This window comes from Saccostrea cucullata, unplaced genomic scaffold (assembly GCF_032062105.1).
Source record: "Saccostrea cucullata isolate Sc308-1 unplaced genomic scaffold, CSIRO_AGI_Scuc_v1 ctg3396, whole genome shotgun sequence".
NCBI classification, from domain to species: domain Eukaryota; kingdom Metazoa; phylum Mollusca; class Bivalvia; order Ostreida; family Ostreidae; genus Saccostrea; species Saccostrea cuccullata.
In genome coordinates this window covers 24,324-44,470 of record NW_026933054.1, presented here as the reverse complement: position 1 = coordinate 44,470, position 20,147 = coordinate 24,324, and the positions used below count along the sequence as shown (strand labels likewise).

General features: G+C 32.7%; 1 protein-coding gene and 1 long non-coding RNA gene across 2 annotated transcripts; one reads left to right on the top strand and one right to left on the bottom strand.

The window, feature by feature from the left end:
* The first annotated feature begins 52 nt into the window (after positions 1–52).
* Positions 53–6,003, top strand: LOC134237124 (uncharacterized). The gene is made up of 4 exons (XM_062719225.1): positions 53–237; positions 2,394–3,594; positions 3,975–4,170; positions 4,585–6,003. The coding sequence occupies exons 1-4, from the start codon at positions 212–214 to the stop codon at positions 5,676–5,678; spliced, it is 2,517 nt and encodes an 838-aa protein (XP_062575209.1). The 5' UTR covers positions 53–211; the 3' UTR covers positions 5,679–6,003.
* Positions 6,004–10,436: 4,433 nt separating this feature from the next.
* Positions 10,437–18,296, bottom strand: LOC134237128 (uncharacterized). The gene is made up of 3 exons (XR_009985760.1): positions 18,104–18,296; positions 11,666–11,746; positions 10,437–10,698 (listed from the first exon to the last, which is right to left on the bottom strand). It is a non-coding gene; the product is annotated as an uncharacterized LOC134237128 (long non-coding RNA).
* Between the last annotated feature and the right edge of the window lie 1,851 nt (positions 18,297–20,147).

Genomic DNA, 20,147 nt, shown 5'->3' with positions numbered 1-20,147 from the left:
GTAGTAATGAATAATTATATGATATATATGTTTAATTTTGTAACAGAGTGATAGTCAGAGCAGTGCAGTTTGTAGTCAAGGTTCTAATTGGAGTCAGGAAGAGGAAGCCCTACCCCTTCATGAAATTCAGTTGACTGATGTGAACACAGCTATTAACATCCTAAGCCAGGGTCAAATTAGTCCATTGCGATCAAGACTCAATACAGAATTGATGAATACTAAAGAACGAACTCTAAGGTAAACAAGATATGTTTGTAAAACACTTATAAAACACTTATGCCCCCACCCCACAAATTGGAATTTTTCTAAGTCCAAGGGGCATAAATCTGTCAAAAATGGTGCTATTGTACCCAAAAAGAACTTGACCTAGATATTCATCTGATAAACCTGTATACCAAATTTCATTTCAGTATGTGCAACGGTTATGAAGAAAATGAACGGAAACTAAATGGGCCGACCGACAAACAGCAGCAAGGCAATATGCCCTCCCTTCTTCAAAGGGGGGAATAATTAATCACGTCAAGTAATAAAATTCTAATTACTTTTTTCATGCACAAGCAGTGAGTTTCTTTTGAAAATAATTTGCATGAGTAAGGATCCTTGTATATGATGATTGTCTTGCATAAAGCCCATTCACCATTAGAACTATATGCATTGTGACATTATCAGAAAATTAGCTCTAAAATTGATGTCATAAATGTTTGCCTTATTTTGCAAATCAATTGTAGTGTGAAAAGACATTATTTATTAAGGTATTTTTTTATAAAGTAGATGCCTAGAATAGGAACATACTGAAAAGTTTTGAGTGTAACAACTAAAGCATACTGTATAGTATTTATATACTAAATTATATATGTTACACCCCCTTGAAAGAAAGAAGGGCATATTGCTTTGCTGCTGTCTGTCGGCCGGTCAGTCTGTAGGTCCACCAAGTTTCCGTTCATTTTCTTCACAGCTGTTGCACATACTGAAATGAAATTTGGTATAAACAATAAAGCTTTATCATAAGAACATCTAAGTCAATTTTTGTTTTGGGTACAATCAAGCCATTTTTGACAGCCTTATGCCCCTTAGACAGAAAGATTCCTACTATTTCCTGTTTACGTTTATGTTCTTCGCAGTGGTTGCAGATATGGAAATGAAATTTGGTATATAGATATATCATAATATGTAGATCAAGTTTTGTTCTGGCTACTATCAAGCAATTTTTGACAGAGTTGTGCCCCTTGGAGTTAGGGAAGTTCTCATTATTTGCAGTTTCTGTTCATTTTCTGTTCATTTTCTTTGAACTTGGGGGGGGGGGGGGATGGTATATATAGGAGTCGGCTTGTCTGTCTGTCTGTGCAAACATGTCCATATCTTTCTCACAGAGGAACATTAGAATCTACTACTCCACTTAAAGACTGCCCATGACCTAAGGGTGTGTCATGACCTTGACCCAAGGTCATTTGGGGAAGAAGGTCACTGGAAGAAAAATTTCATAATTTGTGTCCGGTCCATATCTTTCTTATGGATAAACTTGGTAGGTTCTCATTTCACACAAAGAATGCCCATGACCTAAGGGTGTGTCATGACCTTTGGAGAAGTTCAAGGTCACTGGAAGACAATTTTTATAATTCGTGTCCGGTCCATATCTTTTTTATGGATAAGCTTGGTAGGTTCTCATTTCACACAAACATTCCTCATGATCTAAGGGTGTGTCATGAACTTGACCCAAGGTCATCTGTACATATTCAAGGTCACTAAAATAAAAATTGTATCATTCTTGTTTGGTACATATCTTTATTATGGAAAAACTTGAATCTACTACTTCAGACAAACATAGCTTATAACCTGAGGTTGTGTCATGACTTTGTACCAAAGTCATTTATGCAAGTTCAAGGTCACTGACAGAAAAAGTTCATAATTTGTGTTTGGTCTGTATATTTACTCAGTTATTTAGACTATTTTTTTTATTAGGCTGCGCCTTCGTTTCATTTATAAACAAATATATAATGAGCAACTACATTTGCACTAAAAATGTTTTAGCATTTTTTCTTCTCCTAGATCCATAAAATATTCATGATTTAGCACTTCTGAAAAACCCAGTGTTCTAACAATTTGATATCAAAGAGCCATTTTGCAATATTAAGTACTTCAGAGAAATAAGTAATCTTCAATCTGCAGTTTTGCATACAGGGAGCATAAGTTTTAGAAAGCAACTCAGACCTCTAGTTTCATATTTATTCAAAATTATGCTCAGGTGATACAGTGACCCATGGGCCTCATGCTAAAATTGGACTGAAATATAATTTCGGTCTTCTTCATGTCATATTCAATAGGTGTTTACTCTTCTAACAGCAGAAGAAAGAGTATTTTAAACAAAATGTTAAATATATCTTTATAATTTTTAGATACTACAAAAGGAAAGCACAGGAGACTTGCACAGCTCTTCTAGATGCCATTGCTCCTCATCAAGGAGAGATACTTAAGAAGATGACATTACCAAATTCGGAAGCTAATGATGATGACCTTTTTCGTGTTGTCGGTGAACTGTACCACAATATCAAGGATGCAGATGTGAAATGTCAACTTTTGTCTCTAATAGTAAATAGATGTTCAAAGGCTGAACTGTTGACAAGGTTTCCAGAGGTTACAAAGCATCAGATAGATAAAGCCAGGAGACATGCTTTCGTAAATGGTCCTGGATCAGGTGTTCAGCAAACAGTATCTTCTCAACACAGACAAAGAATCAATTTTGCAAAGTTACAGCATGCAGTGGAATTTTTCAGTGATCCATCATTCAACCAGATTTCATCATACACTACAAGGAACCTAAAGCTAGATTCTGGAGACACCTTAGTAATTCCTGATGTAGTTAGGACTATGATACATTCAAATTTGATCAAACTTTACAACACATACTGCGCCAGTAATAACTTTGAGCCTCTCAGTGAGTCCACTCTATATGAAGTCCTAAATGCATGCAGTGCATCAAAACGGAAGTGCCTGAAAGGACTTGATAACATTGCTGTTGATGGATCTTCTGCATTTGACAGTCTGACTAGCTTAGTTGATAAACTTGATGAGCCTCAGCAATGGAAAAAAGAACTGAAGGAAAAGCTGTTCAATGCTCGACTGTACTTAAAGACTGACTACAAGCTCCACATCAAGCGGGAAGATGAATGCGCTTTCCACTGCTTACAGTATGCACTTAGTGACCCCAAATCAAGCCATCTTAGTGTTTCATGTGACCATGAGCATAATAAGACCTGCAGCAGGTGTAACTTATTTGGTGAATCTGTCACGGAGATCCGCAAGGTCATCATAAAGTCTCCATCAGAAGAGCAAGAGGTACTATTGCAAGATTTGGAAATGTCCATAACACAAGTAGAGGACTGGAGATCACACATCATAAGAACTGTGAATCAGGATGACGGAAGGGTAGACGTGCTGCATAATCTGAACAACAACCAGGTTTTAGTGATTTTAGACTGGGCGATGAAATATTTGCCGCAGATGTACCGTGAGAAAATGAAAGACTTCTTTGGACAGAAAGGAGTACACTGGCATGTGTGTGTTGCAGTTTTCAAGGAACAAAATGGAAGTCTAGTGGTAAGCTAATATAAATATATATACATGGATAATATGCAGTTCACCTACACTTTCTTGGAACTTATTTCTTGAATATCATGGATATCTCAAATTAATTCATTCAAACCTGTAAGAATTAAATATCATTCAAGTTTTAAACTTGATACATGCATCCTCTCAAGTGTTCTGCATTCCCATGGAGTTTAAGATTAGAACACTTGACTGTGCACATGTAAAAATTATCGGGTATACATCTATCAATAGTAATTAAAGTTTAGTTGTCTGGTGTATTATGCATACTCCATGTGTATAGCATGTGAAAGATTGGGTTTTGTAAATGAGAAATGAAGTTACTTTACAGTTTGTGAACATATGCCTCATACAATTTTACTCTTTTGTAGCACAGGACTTTTACTCACATAATGGATTATGTGAAGCAGGACTTCTTTGCTGTTCTTTCATTACTAGAACATGCATTAGTAACTATTAAACAACAGCTGCCACACATTACGGAAGCTTACCTCAGATCAGACAATGCCGGATGCTACCATTGTGGGCAGTTATGGCTCTCCATACCATCATTGTCAGAAAGAACAGGTAACCTGTTTTCAGTTATGCACAATGCATACCTTGTAAGCATCTGAAAATGTTGCATTGAAATTTGTTCTTTCTTCAATAAATGGATATTTTTGTCTAGAAAATTGTGATTCTTTACATTATCATAAATTATACTTCTTACAGGAATGATTTTCTCATTCTCCTCACGTACAATATGTTTATATGAGATTCATAATACATGCATAAAAATGTTTTCTCTGAATTTATTTTTTTTTCAATGAAAATAAAGTTTGAATTTCTTTTTGGTGGGTAGTCATGTTGCGTCTCTTTGAACATTAATGCAAGCAAAAGTAAAATGTTCTTGAAAAAAGCTTCCTTGAAAATAAATGTATGCTGTAGTGAAATTTTTTTCATCAAATAAAAATACTATTGTATGTATTCTCAATTTTTCAGGAATAACTGTGAAGCGTTTTGACTACAGCGAAGCACAGAGTGGTAAAAGCTACTGTGATGCAAAAATCGCCCACATGAGATCAAAGATGAGGATTTTTTCTTCAGAGGGCCATAATATTTGTACAGCTATGCAGATGAAAGAGGCAATCGAGAGTGGTGCAGGAGTCAAGGGAACCTGCATTGCTGTTGTTGATGTTGATGTCACAAAGCAAACACTCACAAAGCATTCTTGGAAGGGAGTAAGCTTTATATCCAATATAGAATTCACCACGGCAGGGTTAAGAACATGGAAAGCATACAAAATTGGAGAGGGGTCCTTCAAAGATACAGAAAGTCTTCAGAAACTAGGTCATGCGCAATCTACTACCAGTTTAAAGATCCTAAGTGATTTCAACCACACTGAAGAACATGGCCAAATTCATCTTAGGGCACCAGAGAATCAACCAGAACCACGTGATGATCAATCTGATACCTCAGCAAATGACGATGATGGTGTTGAACCTTCAGGAACAGATTCTAAGTTATTCTTTTGTCCTGAATATGGATGTTTGAAGTCATATCAGACTTTTGAGAAGCTGAATGAGCATCTACTCATTGGAAATCATGTGTTTAAAAAAGTGTCAGAATCTTCTAGTGACAAAGCAAAGAAACTATGGGCCGAAAAATGTGATACTGTGTTGGCAGCTACCCGTCCTAGAGTTGATCATGAGTCCGAGGCTTCAGACAGTGTAGATGTGCCAGTTCTAGGATGGGCTTTGAAGAAAGAAAAGAGATACTGCAGATTTTCTCAAAAAGTGAAGAACTTCTTGACCGAGTTATTCAAAAAAGGAGAAGAAAGTGGTAGAAAGGAGAATCCAACAGCTGTTGCTCTGGAAATGCGAACTATGATGGAAGATGGAAGAAGGAAGTTCTCTCCATGTGAATGGTTACAGCCAAGTCAGATTTCTTCATTTTTTTCTCGACTTGCAATAAATTCCAACCAATCAAATGTACTTTGTGTGGACAAAAGTGAGTTAGTTTCAAGTGACAGTGATTTGTTAGCTGTTTTAGGTGAACTTCAAAATGAGGAAGTTTTCCAAAGCATATGTGATTGACATAAACAGATTACAGGAACCCTACTCCATTATTTCTGCATTTTGAATACTAGTATTACTGAGACTCATACTTACTTAGACAGGCAGATAGGTATTCTGGCAATCTCTTAGCAATGCAATGTATTTGATTTTATGTTTGCTGTGTTATTGTTATTTGAGTTTTTGCAATGATATTTTGATGCTGCACTATGACTATTGCCATTTTTAAAACCTAAAGTATTGTTTCTGTATAACTGTTTTTCTGTCCCCTAGTCTGCCCATCAAATGCATATTTTGTTTACCTCATTTTTAAAGAAACTATTCAAAGTATTTTTATCAAACTTCATCTACTGATACTGGTTAGTGTTAACAACTGCTTTAAACATTCTATTTTGTATTTATCTCATTTTCAAAGAAACTATTCTAGGTATTTGTATGTAGACATATATACAGATGCAAATTGTTGAGAAATATTAACTTTATACAAAAAGTATTACCTGACCTTAAATTTTTAAATTTTGCATTTAAATCAGTTTTAACAAAAATGTTGAATGTATTTTATCTTAACACATGGATTAATGTACATTTATGACAACTTGTATCAATGTTTCAACTTTTTATGCGCCCGGATCAATAGATCCGAGGTGTATATTGTTTTTGTCCTGTCTATTTATCTGTTTGTTTGTCTGTCTGTTGAAAACTTTAACCTTCGCCATAACTTTTGAACCTTGAGATATAGAGACTTCATATTTGGTATGGATACTTCACCAATTAAGCATATACAAATGACACCAAAGTCATCGACCTTGTGACCTTGACTGTGACCTTAATGCTAAAAATAGTTGTTTTCAAACTTTCGCCATAACTTTTGAGCCATAGGAGATACAGAGTATGCATACTCCACTTATATTGTTCTTTCAAATAACATTAAGATCATTGACCTTGTGACCTTGACTTTGACCTATATACTAAAAATAGTTTTTTGTAACTTTGTTGCTGCGGGGCTTGTAGTGTTTCACAAACGCATCTTGTTCATCTTGACTTTACTTATACATGTACTGTTTAAAAATATCAATTTTAAAGAAGCCTTCCAATATATTATATAAAATTAAATACACTGACACACATTAAGTGTGTCATAATTTTCTAATATTAACTTCCCCGTTACCTTGACCTCACTGTCCTAATTTTTTCCCTAATACCTAATCTTTCACACAGAAGCAAAGTAGATTAATTCCTTTTTATTTTATCTTAAAAGTGATTCATGGATGTTTTGTGGAAATGCGTCTAGTTATATGCAATGATAACTCCTCCTGAGTTAAGAAAAATCCGTTGTTTTAGGCTTTAGCTCATCTGATTTGAAACCTCAGCACAGCCTTTCTGTTAATATTTTGGCCATGTCATCTCTATATCATGAAAATATGCAAAGATTCCTTAGTCCTGTTGATTCAATTTTTTTTATTCAAATTGTATATCCTGCAGTTAGGTTTTATGGGCTAAAATTAAAATATTAAAAATAAATGTAGATTTTACATCACAATGTTACAAATGCACTGGATTTTGGTTTGTCTGAATGTTTGTTTAAATTTTCAACAATTGTTACCATGGCAACCAGAATTTTTCACTTATCTTTGATTTAATACTTCATTTTTTCAATAATTTGTATAATTTCTTTCTGCATTAAATGGAATCATTTTTCAAAAAAAATTTTTAATGGAAATTGTACATCATATGCATAGTGTTTGATTTCAGGAATTTTTGAAATATGTTAAAAACACCTTTTTTCGAATTGTAAAGTTTTTATTTAAAAAACGAAAAACGCAGAATTTGTATTTGATAATTCAAATCTCTTTTGCATGTAGTTTCTGAATTCATCAATGAATTTATGCATTCATAATGTTTTTTTCTGAAATTTCACTTTGAAACGACCAAAATTAAGGGTTTTTTGCCAAATTTCTCCATTGTGCTATTTATAGATTTCAAGATTCAGTATTACTGAGAGATGTTTGAAAAAAATAAAACTTTCTTTTTAAGAATAAGTAGACTTTTTATTATTGTTTTAGATAATAACAAGACTTTTTGAATAGAAATTGCTGTTTGTGGTGTATTTATATATCAAAATACACAAAAATTGTAATATTTATGCATAATTACTCATCGTTTCATGCAACAATGATATTCAGTTTGTTGCCATAGCAACAGTGACCAATGAAAAAAAATTTTATGCTGAAAGCTCAAGTCTGTAAACATACTTTTTATTTAAATCATGAAAAAGATCTTTCATCATGCTCATGTGCCACCCTCTGCCTGAATCTTACATGGAACAGTACTTGCCTGTTTGCTGCACTAAACTGATGGGTTTCCAATTAAAAAATCACATGAAATTGGGGCGTGCCATTCACTCTGAGATTCTCAAAGAGTTTTAAAACTTATTCAGATGAATAAACTGTAATAATTTGCCTATTTTTTACTGTAAATTTTCTTTGTATGATCCTGATCATGCCTTGTTTTTGTTCCAATGACAGCTGGAAATTATTTTACACATAACGAACCCGATCTGACAAATGAACAAGAAATAATGTTGAAAAAAAAATCAACCGTCTTCATTATGCACATTTACTGGTAGTTTGCATTAAAAATATTTAACAACCTTTTCACTAATTTCAAAACTTTTCATCTACACCTTAATTAGAAACATATCAATAATTTTTGACAGTTCATTGAACCCGTTCAAAAATAAACATGATGAAAGGGCATGGATCCAGAATATTTGCGGTGGTACTCTACTCAGTGTTTCATATCATCCAGAAGAAGACAAGTTTTCCTCAGTTCTGTTACTTCTTTAATAAAAGCACTCTGCTGATCTTTTACTTATTATTTTTGGTACATAAAATAACTATATGCACCATTGACATGGATTCAACTGATAAGTCACCTTAGGCCATTGCAAGTTTCTTCTTTGTTTAACATCTGTATGCACTTTGATTTTGGACACCCCATAACACATAAAATAAGAGATTCAGGCCACAGTTAGTTAATGCTCACTGTTAATACCAGCGCGGATGCAAATATAGCAGAATGATATTGGGTATTAAACTTTTACTTCAGCAATCTACATGTAATTTAAATAAGATGTTAGACAGGCACGCATACTCGCTAAACTGACTGTAGTGACTATGTGAGCAGATCTAACATCTAATTTTCACTAGATTGGTACTTCGGTGGCTTAAATTTATTCAACTTCTTTCATGAATTCAATTTTCTTATCATAAATGCATATTGTCAATTATTATGCTTCCTGTCAGTTTGTCTCTGTGACATAACCCATATACCCTACTATTCTTGCATTGTGTTCTTAGGATTTAAATACACTGTAGCATAAACATACTATACCGAAATAGTGGGTGGCACTGCACATGTAGCTCTCCCGTCTGTCAATATATATTATTTCGGAGAGCTACAGTTCTGCAGTACTTAACACTTCAGATGAAAAATTTAAAACATTCAAAATAATTCTTTTAAAATAGTTTCTTGCACCCCCCCCCCCTTCAGTCAAATACTATTCTCTTAAACTATCTGTACATTATACCTAAAGCATGGAAAGTTCAAAATTAAAGAAAAAGATTATGACGCACGTTGCACAAGGTGACATTATAATAAGGAAGCATAATAATAACATTAGTGTAGTTTTTTGCATGTACTATATGCCTACATGTATTATAGTAGTCAGGGTTTGACACATAGTGCTCTCGCCTCCGGCTTGTGCACCATGTGTCAAACCCTGACTACATTTTTCTTTTTAATGAAATATAGTTAATTAACAAGGCTTTCTTTTCATTCAATTCATGGGGTGAATGAAACATTAAGTCTTATTTGGTCGTTAGACTTGTTACTGGAGTTTTTATTTTTTTTATTAACACATACTTGAACATCTTAAATAATCTTTGTTGTAATATTTGAGTTTATAGTATGATATCATCATAATTGTTTTAAATGGGTAGGGGTGTTTTCAAACATTCATTTATAAATCAATATAGATTATAGAGAAAGTTTTTATTACTTCAGAACTATCAATTCAAAATTGTCTCAAAACCCCAACACAGGTAAAGTTTGACATCTGGGTATTTTACTGTGTATTAAACCACTTCCTGTGTATAGGTATTAGGAGACAGATGGCCACAGGTAGATTGGTAGCCCCAAAGGCATTCACACCTGTACAAAATAAGCCCCTCCCTCACCTGGAATTTACCACCCGGTAAAAAATCTCTGCCTTTGCATAGTGCATGCAAAATAAAACACTATTAAATGAATATGCACACTTCATGAGTTCCCTAGTTCATTTAATAAAGGTACGCATCCCTTCATTTTACATTTAAGGAAATATGCAAGGTACGTTACCTACTGATAATTTTTCAAAAAATTCTATACTTAAACTTATAATACATGTACCATATTAAATATTTTTAGACAAAAAATCAGCATGCATTTCCAGGGATTTTGAAAAGATATTAAAGTTTGAAAATTTTTGCATTATTCAAAGAAAAATGTACAAAAATTACAAAACATAAATTCCAGATTTTTTTTCATCAAAATTGTTTTAGAGGAGATTTACAAATCCATATATAGACAATAAAAATATTGCACACAGGTCCTTCCTTTCTTGGAACTCTTCAACTCTAGAGAAGAACCCAATTAACTACATTGCGTATGACCTTAAATGCCTGTTTATCAATTATGTAAGAGAAAAATAAATTAAAGAACTTGTTCTAATTGAAATAATGAAAAAAATCCTTATTTAAGCCTTTAAGTTTAATTTTTAATTAAGAAATTTGACAGATGAATAAAAAGAGTAATATACAATATAATACTTATTAAATTAATTCTCTAACTTAGTTCCATTCATTAGATATTCAATATTCAAGTCAACACTCTTTACATGAATGAATTATCAACAGTTTTGTCCTTAAAGTTTTCAATGGATCCACAGATCATGAGATGATGTCTCCTTTTATGTGTATGTATATATCTGTCACTGTGTATACTGAAAAAAAGAAAGTTGCTGTGTGATGAAAAGAATAATAAAGAAGTCTCTGATGAGACTGTAGCTCTGCTGGTCTGTATGCATAACAAAGAAAAAGAAGCACTTTGATTTGAAACTTAGCAACAGACAGCATTAAATAGAATTATGTATCTAAGTGTAGTCTACTTGTGTGCCACATTACATTGAAATCATACCAAAATTGTTGGTGGAGTAGCATATTAAAGGAATTTTATACAGAAATTTCTATTTTTAGTAACCATGGCAGCACCGTTCATTGAAATAAAAAAAAAAAACAATGCACTATGTACCTTAGTGCAGTCTACTTGTGTGCCAAGTTATATTGACATCAGAATGAAACAGAGGAGTAGTGTTTTGAAAAATTACAAATTGACCCAGTGCTTCTCTTGAAGAAGATTTTTCCTATATATTTCTATGTAAAACTTTGATTCCCTATTGTGGCCCCGACAACCCCCAGGGGTCATAATTTGAACAATTTAGAATCTACACTACCCCAGGATGCTTCCACATAAGTGTCAGGTTTTCTGGCCCTGTGGTTCTTGAGAAGAAGATTTTTTAATGATCCCACCCTATTTTTGTCTTTCTTAATTATATCCCCTTGTGAGAGGACCTGGCCCTTCATTTTAACAATTTAAATTCCCCTTCACCCAAGGATGCTTTGTACCAAGTTTGGTTAAAATTGGCCCATTGGTTCTTAAGAAGAAGTCGAAAATGTGGAAAGTTGACAGACGGACAAAATGTGATCAGAAAAGCTCACTTGAGCCTTTGGCTCAGGTGAGCTAAAAATGATCAAATTTGATTTTATTTCAATATTAAAGAAATAAAACTGCAGAATTCAATTGTAAATGGTTGGTTGCGTACTAATTATTCAAAGTAGTTTTTGTTGTATGGTTTGAAAAATTTTATTACATTGCATTCCTTAATTCTTTCTATTCTCACAAAGAATTACCTTTGCATTTCTTGTATTTACGAGGGGGACAAATCTTCAAGGTACATGTACACTATATGTCAGTATATATACCTTCATTTTCTGTTAAAGGAAAAATTAGAATAAATCATGCAATATCAATTACATGTATAATAACAAAGCATGGATTAAATTTTCACCAAATTTAGAAAATGAATTGAACATGTTGAGTATCAAACTATCAATCACTCAAATTTCTCAATCCAGCCAAAATGACTGACACTAAAATTCACCCTAAAGAGGACCAAGTATAAAAATATTAATTATTTTCATCTCTAAATATACCATAAATGAAACTTTGTGCATGTTCTGCATACATTTACCAGTATCTGTACTATAAGAGTTTTATGCCCTTGAGAATTTTTCATGATGTCAGATGATGCCATATTTCCATGTCTGTTTTTATACACCTGTCTTAAGACGGGACGTATTATGTTATACATGTATATAGGCTTTAATGTTCGTCCGTCCATCTGTCCTTTCGTGTCCGGCTCATAAATTGAATACTATTAGGCCTAGGATTGTCAACTAATACTTCTTGGGTAGACGGTGTGACACGCACAAAAAGTAGGTTGCTCTGACCTTTAATAAAGATGCTATGGTCAAATATGGAAAAATCCTGTCCGGCCTATTTCAAGGTCACTGTGACCTCTTAGTTGCTTGTGTTAATTAAGAGTTCTTGATGGCTATATTCCAGATAAAGATCTTTCAATTGATTTAATGTAATTAAAAGAAATAGATGTTTTAGTGTATGATTAAAACTAAATTAGTATTGTATAATATAATTAAAGCTAATTATACATGTGTTCATTGAAAAAAAAAAATTACATTTCAATTTTTATATATTTGCAACAAATTTCAGTCATGTCTCACTTAGAATCTTATAGTCTAAAGAATGATTTATTTTTTATTTTTTTATTAGACTGTAGTAGCATTTCCATTATTTCACAAAATATGTAATAAACAATTTTAAGCTGCAGATAGATATTTGTTAAGCTCTAACACAGCCAGTTTAGAATTATATGATGTATTATTAGTTATAATTAATCCCTACACTGTAAGTCTCTTAGAGATGTATGTACAATATTTTCAACATGATAAGAAATGGAAATTAGATCATTGAAATCTGTGTCAATCTGTTAATCAAGGTTACCTGATTTTCTTTCACTCTAACCAATTTATGATTATCGAACAATATTTGACGGACATATCATGCTGTGGCGGGGCACTTTGTTTTTCTCTGTGGTAACTCTTTGAAAGTTAGGAGAGTTGATTTCTTGATAATTCTACGGGAATGTAAATTAGGCAGGTCGATAGGTCAGGAGCTAAGAAGGCCTAATATTCATGAAAATATCATGTGCACCCATCTCTGTGTCTGACGCTTAGGAGGCCAAATATGCATGTAATTCTTGTGCGGCTACCTTTGTGTTTGAAGTCAGTGGGCGATGACTTTTGAAATTGGCATGGGAGTCCTTGTGTAATTTAAATCTGTGCTACATTAACAATGCAGGTTATACTGCAACATTCACGAAAAAGCAAACTTTATTTCTTAAACATCCAATTTCCTATCAATTCTAATAAAAAATCATATTATTAGTAATAAAGCTAGAATGTTTTTTATTTCATTTCAAAGTAATAAAAAAATATTTTTACAAATAAATATGTAAAATAAAAAAGTCTTAGCATTTGTGTCTTTTATTATTTACTTACACATAAGGATCAACATGCACACAGATGTATAATTTTCCCCTCAAAAGTACATGAAGATAACTTAATAATGATATTCCTAAGTATGTATTCATGGTATAAAAATGAGTTTAGCAGTTTAAAGATTGATTTTAACTCAAAGTTTTAAGACTATATTTCAGAGATTAAAAAAAAACATTTAATTGATTATATCAATAATCATGTGGGTACGTCTTATGTAAACTTCAGACGATCAACAAATTTTCTACCAGAGATTTAGTAATTTGATATTTGGATACTTCCAAACAATATAAGTAGGAGTTTTTGGGGGTGATTAGTTATGTCCATCATGACATTGTAATAATCATTAAACACTGATCCCCATATCATATCTCAAAAATTATCTTGACAGCAAAAAAAAAAAAAAAAAAAAAAAAAAGAAAAGAAAGAAAAATAAATAGTACTTGCAACACATGCAATGTTTGTTAATCCCTATAGTACACTACAGTAGTGGGATACTTTTAACCATGTCTGAGAGAAGACAATAATTTATTTTCTAATCAGTAATGCTGATGACTGTAATCAAACAATGATCAAGATACTTGCAAATTACAGACAAAGTTAGACATGACAATATATTTCTAAGTACAATCATCAGCTAGTGTAACGTTACACATTCAAGACATTGAGAATATTCGAACGAACGAGTACTACAACGTTAATTGTCATTGAGGAAATTCGAACGAAAGAATAATATTCGGATGTGTATAATTTTCTGACGATTATTTACTTTGTTAACTTGTATAATGTACTACTGAATATCCCCATCGACTGCTAGCTTTGCAAACACTTTACAGTGACAGAAATTCATAACATCTGAAGACACTGTAAGTCTGTTTATAAAATCAGAGGAAACGGGATGATCTTATACTAGATCTTTAGACTTAAAAAAAATCTATGATCCATGTAGTAACCACTGTATACAAAGTGCTAATCGAAAATCTACTTGATTTGGATCACTAGCTATATTGCTTTGGGTACTCTGATGCATTATGGGTAAAAAAGAAAATTCTGCAAGCAAAAATGGGTAAAAGTAACCTTAAGAAATTAGGAAACTTATTAAACCTTTGTAGAATCAATGTAAATATATTTGAGGAAATTTTTAAGTTGAAACATGTTAGAAATTCGATACCGTTCTCATTTACTAAGTTAAAATGCTATTTTCACTCATTTTGAATTATTTCAATTGTTCTTAATTTTTTCAAAGTATATTCTGCTGTAAAAGTTATTGTATATAAGTTTTCTCCTCAATTCACCCACGAAACATCATCTGATTTCTATACATTACGCTTTTTTGAGAAATTGAGCTATTCTTGTTTTGAGTGAATGCTATTATATGTTTGCAACATATTTTTGCGATTGCTATACCTTTTTCGGATCCTTTTTGTGTTTTGCATGAAATCAAGATTTATTGATTTTTGATAAAATTATTGCGATTTTAACAGCTTTGAAAACATATTGGCACTCATAATCACCGGAGAAACATTTATCAGTCAAAAGAAGTTAAACAGAAATAAATAATTATAGAATTTGATGAAATGTGCAATCATTGCTGGTGTTTGTGCTATACTTGATTTGCATTTTGTCGGGATTGATAAAGAAATGCTATGTTTGATTTGCATAGAATACTTCTTGAAGAATGGTGGCTTATATAGGGGAGGGGGGATATAATCCAAAGACACTTTCTCAAATTTATGTCTTTAAATAACTTACAATGTATTGATAAATACACGTTATATATTTTCACTAATGTTTTAGAGGTATGTAAAAAGGAAAATAAAGGCTTCACAAACTACTAGTATTCGAACTCTCTTCAAAGCTCATGATAGGCGTAAGACTGAATGCGTTAACCACTATACTCTACGGTGTCTTCTTGTTGGTTGTGTGTCAGTTTCTTTTAAAAAATGAATTGTTGAGACAAAAAATATTTTTCCACCTATTATTTAATTTTTCCTGGTTCGTTTTTTTTTTTTTTTTTGGCTTACTTCTTTCACCAAACTGTTAGACCTTTGTTTTTATACTAAATTTGATTACGAAATGCTCCGTTTACTTGATCAACACATAGGGCTCTCAGCGAGTGTGACCGATCAACAAGGGATGCTTACTCCTCCTAGGCACCTGGCCTGGGGGCCATAAAACTAAGACGAGATCTCAGTCTCACTTTTCCGCTATATATTTCTTTGGAAAAAATGAGATTAAGATCAAAAGTGAGCTTGTCTAAGTTTTATGGCCCCAAGGCCTTTTCCCATTTCTGGTATTCCGGAGGTCCGTATTTATGCCCTGCTAACATATTTGTATTTGTAAATTTTTCGACATAAATCAATGCTCATTATCCTCACTTTTTTAACATTCAAGAAATATTCGACTTTTAAATAGAATGGATGCAGACTCCATGTAGAAAAAACACAGTGGGTTTACTTTTCCGTCATATAAGCACAAAACTTAGGATAGAAACCTGACCCATTCATATTCAGAAATAAATTCTTAGGGCTGGAATCGTTTAATATTAACGTACGTACCGATTTACCACTAAATAAGTTTAAAAAACAATTTTCAATCAACATTTCTTACAGTACAATACTATTATATGAATCAAATATGTTGAAGATGACATTACTGACAACATAATTGTAGAAAAATCAAACTTTTTCGTCATAGAGCGGGTGATTGTCCTCGCCTTATACACTTTCTCTCTCTCTTTTATAAATCTATGATAACGAGATTATAGTGCAACTTTAGTAATATTTCACCTATTTTCACACTATCATCAGATATCAGAACTTAAAGCTAAGAATCTGAAACAGAGTCTATGAAAATTAAAGAAATTCAAAAAATTTATAGTTACGGAAATTAATTGATTATCAGGGATATGCTTTGATTTTTATGAAAAAAGATCCATGCATTTCTTCGAGAGATGTGGTACCCGTTTGTTTTCTTTTTATTTCATGAAAACATTTTTTAATATCCCATGCAATCTCTTCTTAATGCTTATTTGGCTGAATTGAAATTTGTAAATGAACGAAGCGGCATTAAGATTTGAAGCTGAATGCGTTTTAATCATTGTGTTTTCTTATCAAAACTTTGAATGCATATATATGCCACTAAATATTTACAAAACTATGTGTATATATCAAGTCAAAGAGTTGAAATCGATCTTTCAAATTGTTTAAGTTTTTACAGTTTGGTAAGCGGCATTAAAGTTTTTTCTTTGGTATGTTTTTGTTAATGAACGACTGTCATAAGTTGATGGAAAAAAATGAGAATACCGGTATATATGGAAGAATGTAGCTTGTCCACCAATTAAGCCGACCCCTTCCCCAACCATAAAGTAGGGTTTTTGTGTCAGGATCTTTAAATGTTATGGACAACATTGTATCCCCCCCCCTTTACAAAGAAATTTATGCTGGTTCCATCCTTTATTCCGGAATTTAAAACAAATGGAACTAAACACAGGCACGTAGCATCGTTTTTGAAAGTAGGGGGGGGGGGGGCGCAACCTGAAAAAAGTTTTTGTTTATTTACCTAAAAAAAGTTGACAAGCAAAAAAAAAAAAAAAAAACGGGAAATTGAAAATTGCTTAACTCGAAAATCCTATTTCGGGGGGAGGGGGGGGGTGTGTGGTTAGGGGCCAACTTTTTTCAATGCCAGCTTCCTTTCACTTCCACTTGTTTCCTACATTTCCTTGCTATCAATATACTGTGGTCAAAAGTGGGGGGGGGGGGGCAACTATCTTTTCAATGGACATTTTCTATAGTAATGGTAACGTTGGGGAAAAAAGTGGGGGGGGGGGGAGCCCCCCCCCCCCCGTTGCTACGTGCCTGAAACATATTGATTAACGAAATAAAAACGTCATTCGAGTTGTTTCCATTAGAAAATAAAAAGATACTTTCACGAAAGGCCACACTACTTTTTCTATAATTTATACAAATACATATGTATTACAATCACTGACTGAGCATAAAACGCTCAAGGTGGGCATATGACACATGGACCTCCTATGGACTGGGCCAAATTTGAATGTAAGAGGAGTCTGGGGAAGAAAATATTGTACAAGACTGTCGTAAACACAAGGTAACGTCAATAAATTATTTCACGAATTGCACTAGGCCTAATTGCTATATGTATACTCGAAAAAAGTATAGCTGTCATGACAACAAAGATAGCCTTCTGGATATTTTCTACGCAAACCAAAAATAGCTCCGGAAAAGTTGGGTAGGTGCATATTTGATGTGATTGTCAAGATATAACGAAGACCTTGTGGTCAAATTTGATAGCTAACGTTTGATTAGGATTTATATTAAACAAAACAATAAATGTTTTATTAAAGTAATGTCAAGAGTCCATTCAAGTGGCTAATTAGTCGAAAAATGATCATCAGATGCGTGAAAAATGCGTGCTACCGATATTTAAGGAAGGGAGGGTGACACAAAAACCTAATAATCTTTAAATATACCAAGAAGAAGTCTCATATTGGTTGAAGTAGTTTTATTATTAGTAAAAAACCATATATAAAAGACATTTTTTGTCTAAATGTGCAGACAGAAACTTCGAATGATCCAAACAAATATAGCTAGTGATCCAAATCAAGTAGATTTTCGATTAGCACTTTGTATACAGTGGTAACATGTTTTTAATGAAGTAAATAACAAATTCAATAATTCTAAATCTACTTACAAAAATAGAGCAGGTCTTTGTCAACATCATGTGGAAATTCCAATATCCTCATAATCTCTTGTCGCCGTTTTTTTTTTATTTTCCTTGGTTGGCATTGGGTAATTCTAGGGATATAATTAAAAATGCATCCTTCTGCACAGAATTTTTAAGAAGTGAATCCATAGATAGAATATTGCTGCTTCTTTTTATTTATTGGTTTATCTTTTTTTAATTTAAACAATGCACAGTTCACGAGCCAAAAAAAGAAATGAAATAAATTATCAGGCCAATTTTTTCAGATTTTGGTTGTTGTAAATACTACCATGGGTAATAATGTTAATAGACCCTTTCAAGGTTAATGGCCACCATCTTGGATTGGGGGCATCACGCGCTGTCGTCATTGTAAACAATGTGCGGTTGATGAAATTACTTGCCGAAATGTTTCCGTCTACTGGAGGCTTTCTGGTCAATGTCACACGAATCCACATTGGGGATTTGTGCAAAAACTATTTTTAATGACAATAATATGTGTTTAACCAATAAAATAACTTCCTGACATTAAAAAAAATGATGTTTTTCAGCATGCTTTTTACACAACACTGTATGTGCCATATAAGCGGTATGCGGTCATCAGGTCATGTTATATCGCGATTTTTTGCACTCAATATTTTCATTTCATTTATTATAAAAGTGCGATGAAAAAGTACATTTCAATACACTAAACATCCTTACTTGCAGAAATTTCTTGAAGTTTCTCCAACACTAATCCGCAGGCAGGAGTGCCAGTGTACTTAAGCGGCTCAAGCTTGTCATAATGTTGTAACGTCATCAATAAATGCGAAGGTGTTTCAAGAAGTATTTTATTTTTAAAAAATAAAATTATACTTAAAAAGTGTTGCTTAGATAAAAATATTACAGGAAATAACAATATTTTTTAAAATGTCATAGAATATTAATGAAGTAACATGTTAGTGTACACAAGTGACGCGCTGCGCAAGGCGGGAATATTTGGCTGGCATCTATAGATATCGAGTAGAGTGTCTTGTGTTGGGTAATTATAACTTTTGTTCAATGAAAAAAACATTAAGAAATGTGTGTGAAGTGATTTCTCACGAGAATAATATCAATAGATACATTTTCCTTCTTTATGAAGTACAAGTTCCGCGTATGTTGTAGCAGCAAATGCAAAGGGGGCGGGGCCTTTTTAGCGATAGTGAAATATACACTCTGTAAAGAATAATAACCATGCTTATATTTGAATGTATGGGTTTTCTCTCCTTGTAATTATAAATACTGGCACAGAAATTCCACAGAATATTTAATCAGTAATTTATTATTTTAATAGAAATTCCTATAAACAGTACATCTGTACTGACACAGGTCTGTGCAACCACTGTAATGCATGATATTTTTCTACAGTTTTCTAAAGAAGTCCTGTTGATGCTACTTTGCAGTGGACAGTGTTACTGTACTTTATGCAAGAGTACTCAACATGCCTGTAATATTAAGATTGAAAATTTTTTAAAATTCAGAGATATTCAATTTTTTTTTATTTTAATAACAGATTTTTAAAAGTATAAATACAAAAATGTACCATGAGAAAATAACTAAATTTATATGAAATAAATTATACAGCTTTCCGAAGATGCCCTGCTTGTTGCCACAATGCAGTGGACAGTGTTACATGTACTACTCTTAATGTAAGAGAACTCAAAATACATGTAATTAAAATTGAAAATAAAAAAAAATGCAGAAATATTCAAGTTTTATATTTTAATGACCAATTTTTTAAAAGTATTATCACAAACATGTACAATGAGAAAATAACTAACTTATGATATAAATTAAACAAGTTCATCATTCTAAAAATGTAAACAATTTTATTTAAATAATGTATCAACTTCATTTCTTTCCAGACTGAAATAAATATGGACATAAGCCCAAAAAATATGATCACATGTGCAATGTAACTTGTTATATTTCATTGTTTTAATGTAATATTAAAATTACAACCAGTATCAGTGAGCAAGGGAATTTTTAATATTTTGTTATTCAAAAGCACATA